The sequence below is a fragment of the Raphanus sativus genome, chromosome 4, assembly GCF_000801105.2.
Source record: "Raphanus sativus cultivar WK10039 chromosome 4, ASM80110v3, whole genome shotgun sequence".
In the NCBI taxonomy this organism is placed as follows: domain Eukaryota; kingdom Viridiplantae; phylum Streptophyta; class Magnoliopsida; order Brassicales; family Brassicaceae; genus Raphanus; species Raphanus sativus.
Window position 1 is genome coordinate 51,917,675 of NC_079514.1, and position 6,000 is coordinate 51,923,674.

The 6,000-nt window shown below is 31.7% G+C and overlaps 1 protein-coding gene across 5 annotated transcripts; it reads right to left on the reverse strand.

Annotated features, from left to right (window-relative positions):
* Positions 1–755: 755 nt before the first annotated feature.
* LOC108851249 (uncharacterized) lies at positions 756–4,567 on the reverse strand. Of its 5 annotated transcripts, XM_057007742.1 has the most exons (7): positions 4,191–4,562; positions 3,949–4,013; positions 3,708–3,828; positions 3,573–3,631; positions 1,869–3,227; positions 1,645–1,768; positions 756–1,575 (listed from the first exon to the last, which is right to left on the reverse strand). In XM_057007742.1, exons 3-7 carry the CDS (start codon positions 3,814–3,816, stop codon positions 1,052–1,054), a joined length of 2,175 nt encoding a protein of 724 aa, XP_056863722.1. In that variant the 5' UTR covers positions 3,817–3,828; positions 3,949–4,013; positions 4,191–4,562; the 3' UTR covers positions 756–1,051. The 5 variants fall into 5 exon arrangements, with proteins under 5 accessions (XP_056863722.1, XP_056863723.1, XP_056863725.1 ...); XM_057007743.1 differs by lacking the exon at positions 3,949–4,013 and having other exon boundaries at positions 1,645–1,765; positions 4,191–4,567; XM_057007745.1 differs by lacking the exon at positions 3,949–4,013 and having other exon boundaries at positions 756–1,539; positions 4,191–4,567.
* Between the last annotated feature and the right edge of the window lie 1,433 nt (positions 4,568–6,000).

A 6,000-nucleotide genomic window follows, 5' to 3' on the forward strand; every position in this document is an offset into this window, starting at 1 on the left:
ATAAACATCTATCTATAAAATTAAAACATAAGTCACAACCATGATTCATATGTGATTTTTTTTTATTTGAACTATCACTAAATATCTTAAATAAATATCTAAAAAAATCTTCCAAATATCTTTTAGAATCTTTTTAAAATCTATTTTCGAAATTGGTTAATTGAAATTTTAATTATCACAAATTATAATTAGAAACTAAATTTTAGTTTAGTTTTGATTGTAAACAAAAATTAATAACTTTATAAAATACTTTTAATAATATTTTAATGAGAAGAACAATTTAAATTGATTTAATTTTCAAAATTAAATTATGAAATATTTTAAAAGATTTTGTAAAAAGAAATATTCATCTTTGTTTCTAATTTATAAATAAAAATATCTTATCTATTCAGCACAAAAATTATGACTTATTTAATATTTGATTTTTTTAATTTAGACCACTGAGAAGTTATACCTTTAAATGTTTTTATCATGTACTATAATTATTTAAACACTTATATTAAATTGGTTCAATTAATCTCTATCTACGAAATTATCTATTATGTAGGTTCAACTTAAATTAATTTCCACATATATTTCATATTAAAAACAAAATTATGCAAATCAGTATTGTTACTTAATAATGTTTTCGAAAAAAAAATTGTTTCAAAAATACCAAATTAGTTAAAACCCAATTCGGTTTATTATTTAAACATTTATACTAAATAGGTATAATTAATCATTATATACCGAATTTTCTATTATGTAGGTTCAACTTAATTTAATTTGCACATATATTTCAAATTTAAAAAGAAAACAAAAATTACATAAATCAGTATTGTTACATAATAATAATTTTTATAAAATAAATATTATTATAAAATTAGATAATATATAACACAAAATTGTAATAATTTATTGATATATTTTATTGCATAACCTAAAATATTTAATATTAAATAAAATCCGTACAGTCGTGCGGGTCAAGATCTAGTTAAATTTTAAAATGTTTAATTTTTAAATATTAAAATATTAACAAAACTAAATTTAGTTAACTTTTTTAAACCTACCACTACTGTTTAAGAATGCTAGTAGAGAAAAGTTCAGTAACTAAATCATCAACCAAAGAAGAAACTATCTCTCCTTCTATATTAATGCCTTCCTCAAACATCTCTCTCTCAAAACCAATCCATCTCCCTTCCAAACAGCTCATGTCATGATCCACAAGCTCGTCTATCATCATCTCTCTCATCTTCTTCAACCCTTTGACTTCTCTGTTCACTTCTTCAGCCAACAAATCTCTATGTTCCAACAACATCACCATCATCCCTTTGCAGCTTCCAACTAACATCCTTTCCAACTTCACCGCTACGCACTGGTTCACACAGTCAAAAAGCGCCTTTCTTTCCATCTTCATTGACGTTACACCTCCTTGAGAGCGTTCCATTTCCTCAAAGAGGCTTGAGGGTAATAATAGTTCATTAGTGGCCAAGTCTTGAAACATTAGCTGGCTGGATTTGAGGATCTCGGTTATGTACTCAAACTCCCAGTCAACTGTTGCTGCAGAGTATGTTTCATTTAATGTTTGGTTGGCTTCTGAAAACATATAACAACACTTAGCCTAAGTCATTGGAAAAGGGAGAAAACCAAGAGACATTGACATACCATATTCACTGTCTTGTCTGCTATCTGTGAAATTTTTGTTGCAGGAGAGTGTGGAATCATCAGCCTCTGTAAGAGTGCTGATGCTGCTAACTTCAATTTCTTCTCCCTGCATCATCTTCTTCTTCTTTAAGGAACAAAAAAACAATATTTTCTCAGAGATTGGTAAGCTGAAAACCATTTGAAAATACAGTAGAATGATGAAGCTGCATTTTATGGACACTAACCTGACATTTCTGGTTGTTATAGAATGATGTGCAGTCGGAAACAGATTCACTCTCTTCTTGGATCAAGCTAGAGCTAGAAATGGATTTTAAAGACTCTTCTTGGATCAAACTAGAGCTAGAAGCTTGGATCAAACTAGAGCTAGAAGCTTCAATCTTTGAGGTCAGTTCTCTGAGCTTTTGCTCCAAAAGCGCATTTAATGAATCACCACCTATCACATTAAACTTAACAGCAGAGTCTGCATCTTGTCTGTTTCCTTGTGAGTGAGATGATAAACCTTTCATTGAAGACGAGAAAGTGAAAGAAACCACATCCGTTTCCCTTTTCTGATCATCTTTACTTGTTCTTGATTCACCATCGATGGAAACGTTGCATTTTATCAACTTCTCACCCCTTTTGATTCCAGGTTCTTGCACCCCATTTCGCGGTTTCTTGCTTCGAGGAACACTCTTTTTCGATGTAGATCCACTATCCACAACAACAACCTTGTTTACAACTTTGTTCATTGCTTTCCTACTCTGCTGATTGTCTCTGCAGTTTTGCTTCTGGTGATTCTGCTTAAGCACATTCTTCCCTGCGCTTAAGGAAGATCCTTTGAGACCATTTTGGCTTTTCACTGCACGGCTCTTAGCTTCTGCTTTCTCCTTTTGGCTCCTTCTGTTCCCACTTGAGGACGTTATTAAGCTGTCAAGCTTCTGATTACTCCTGGCCTTTAACCCATCACAACTGTTTCTCCCCAAAACTTTAGTTTTCTTACTGTCACTGAAGATTTGAGGGGATGAAGTAGGAGCTTTCTGTGCAGCAGCTTCTAGTTTCTCTTTCAAATCTCTGATCCTTAAGGGAACTGGAGAAGAAGAATCAGATGATGTGATCACCCTTGTTCTAGCCATCATCCGTGGTGGACTTGGCTCTATCATCCTTGAAACAGCTTCCATTACATAAGCAGGGTTTCTAGATGGAACAAACCCAGGGTTCCTTATAGGAGACAAGAGCTTACTGTGAGTGACAGAGATCGGTTTAGCGGTTCTTGGAGGTAAGGCTTCGGTTTGAAACCGCTCAATCATCCTCTTACGTGGTCCTTTAACTGTTCTTGAATCCAAATGATCCCAAGAAACGTCACTCTTATGATCAGCATTGACATCAAAAGTGTTTGCCTGACGCAAGGATCTGAGAAAGTATGGATCAGTATCAGGACGTTCCATAACGTTTGGTTGTGGTATACACTCTAAACCCATGAGCCTTGCTACCACACTTGGTGCTCTAGCCACATTTCCATCATCACTAGTTACAGAGGATGCACAACAGCTCGAGTCGCTTCTTGGATTGAAAGTTGAGTTCTTTATAGTCTGATCAACCTCAAACTGTTGAAACAGATCATACCAGAGGTGTAACACAATCAGTTCATGTCATTCACTAAACCAACAGAAAAAACATTGCATAAAACAAGGAAAATAGTATTGAGAGCAAAAGGCTTACAACTGTTGAAACAGATCACACCAGAGATGTAACACAATCAGTTCATGTCCTTCCTAAACTAACACACACAAAACATTGCACAGAGTATTGAAAGCAAAAGGCTTACAACTGTCGAAACAGATCACAGTAGAGGTGTATCACAACCAGTTCATGTCATTCACTAAACTAACACAACTACAAAAACAATGCACAAAAAAAAAAGAAAATAGTATAGAGAGCAAAAGGCTTACAACAGAATGTGGTATAGTTGGTGGGTTTTGAACATTCTCCTTTGCTTGCTTTAAATTTTCTGTTTTAAAAAACAAAAGACTTTAGATTACAAAATGTATTGTATATGCAGGAAAGATAAGGGTGAAGTGTCATACCATAGATTTGGGAGACATTGGATGAGAAAAGCTTCTTTCTTGATTTGCCAGGCCAATCAAACAGATTTAGAAACGTTCCTCTAGGTCGTTTCCTCTCAACAATGTCCATTTTATTTTTCACCTATATGGGTAACAAGAACTGAATCAATCTCAGTGCAATTACATGAAGCTGGAACCAATCAAGATTACAGCAGACACAAAAAAAAAGGAACAGACTTTGCGAAGTAATGTAATGAATTACTGATTGAATTGAGCTAAAGGACCAGTCTTTGCGAATCAGTCTCAGTGGATTGCAATTACAAGTAGCTGGATCCAATCAAGACAACAACAGACACAAATAAGGAACAGACTTTGCAAATTAATGGGTAATGAATTAATGATTGAATTAGCTAAAGGAAAGTGAGAATCAGCTAAAGGAACAGACTTTGCGAAGTAATGTAATGAATTACTGATTGAATTAAGCTAAACGACCAGTCTTCGTACCTTTCACTTTCACAGGGATTCTAAAGTCTTAGCCTTTTACTTATGGATCCATCCATTAAGTGTAAATTCAGATCTGGAAAATGTGAGAGAGAGAGAAGATCTGAGATTTTAGAGAAGTGGGTCAGATCAGGAAAGATCATACAGATTTGAGATGGAGGGTTTTGAGCATTTGAGATTGGGAGAGAGCTCCAAGTAGTATAGAAGCAGCAAGGAGACGTTAAGCGAAAGAATTTGAATTAGAGAGAGAGAGAGAGCCGTTGCAAAGATATATAGACAGAGAGAGTTTTGAAAAGTTTAGCCTTTTTTTTTCTACACACAAAAGGCAAATCTTTTCTCTATTATAACGACTTGGCGTTTGTGTCATAGAGAGTGGCATCTATAGATTGATAATTTTCATAGCATCCAATGAAGTCAATATTGTTTATATATGACTCCGGTAAGTAGTCAATGTATACGTTTCAATTTGAACTTTCTAGTTTCAAACATAAATGAATTTTGAATTGGTTATGGGGACAAACAAAGAACACACAATTTATTAAAAAAACTTCTGTTGAAGAACATAATATAAAGGCAACAGCTTTATAGTAAGCAGTGCAGTGGGTATCAAATATAATTCCACTGGGACAAGACATGCGTTTTGCGCAAAGTGGGTTTATATAATAAAAAATTAAAATATATAGTATTGATAAATTAAATATGTATATATGTTTGAATATTTTTTAATATGCATACAATTATGTTTTTTATATAATCATCTATATATTTGACCGTATTTGTAATTGTAATTGTAATTGTAATTGTAGACCGAAATCTATTTTAAATTTATAATGAGCTTGATCGATTTGGGTTTAAATCTTTTATCACCTTGTTAATACCTATAAAAACCGCTATGTAGTTATCAAGTGAATTTTTATTACAAAAACAGGTTCTACAATTTTTTTTTAATACTTTACGTTAGCATCACTAAAAAACATTTTAATGGTTTTAGAGCTATCAACTTAGTATTGTTTCTAAAATCAAATTACTTTGACCTTAGTTTTCCACAAAAATTTTTGAAGGGTTTCAACGGAACGACTAAGTTGATGCAGCTTTTCTTGCTTTAAATTGTTAGCTGAAATATATATTCTTAATTTGAATATTTATTAAATAAAATCTACATTAATACAATTTTATGAGCATTTGTATCTTGTTACGACAAAACAAATTAAGCTATTGGTCACAAATTTTTCAAAGTGAGATTTTAAAATTTCTAAATATAGTCGTTTTAAAAAATTTAAAATATAACATTTTATTATTGTATGGTTAATGTGATTGTTTAATTTTTTTAATAATATAAAATTAGACAAAAATGAAGAAGAATACAAAAATTGTTATCGAATATTTATTATTCATAATCATTAATTGTCATATATACGTTAACCATATTAGGTGATTCCGTAGCTTTTATTTAAGGAAAGCGTAAGAATATTCTTTTGTATACTATTTATCAATTTGATAGTTAGTTTAATAAAAAGTATACCATAAATTAAGATGGACGAACCTATTTTTCTAAGAATTCTGAATTTCATTCTCATGGTGACACGTGTCTACAAAATAATGTTGTAAAGTTTTTCAATTAATATATAAGGGATATTTGCACTTATTAAAACTTAACTTAATTCACATCTAAATATTATAATGTTTTACTTTGGTGACCACGTTTTTCCATTTTACATATGGACTTACCGTGATACAATTATTTCGAATTCAGTATCAAGTAAGAATATTTTTTCTAATAATAAAACAAATACATAACATAAATATCTATGAA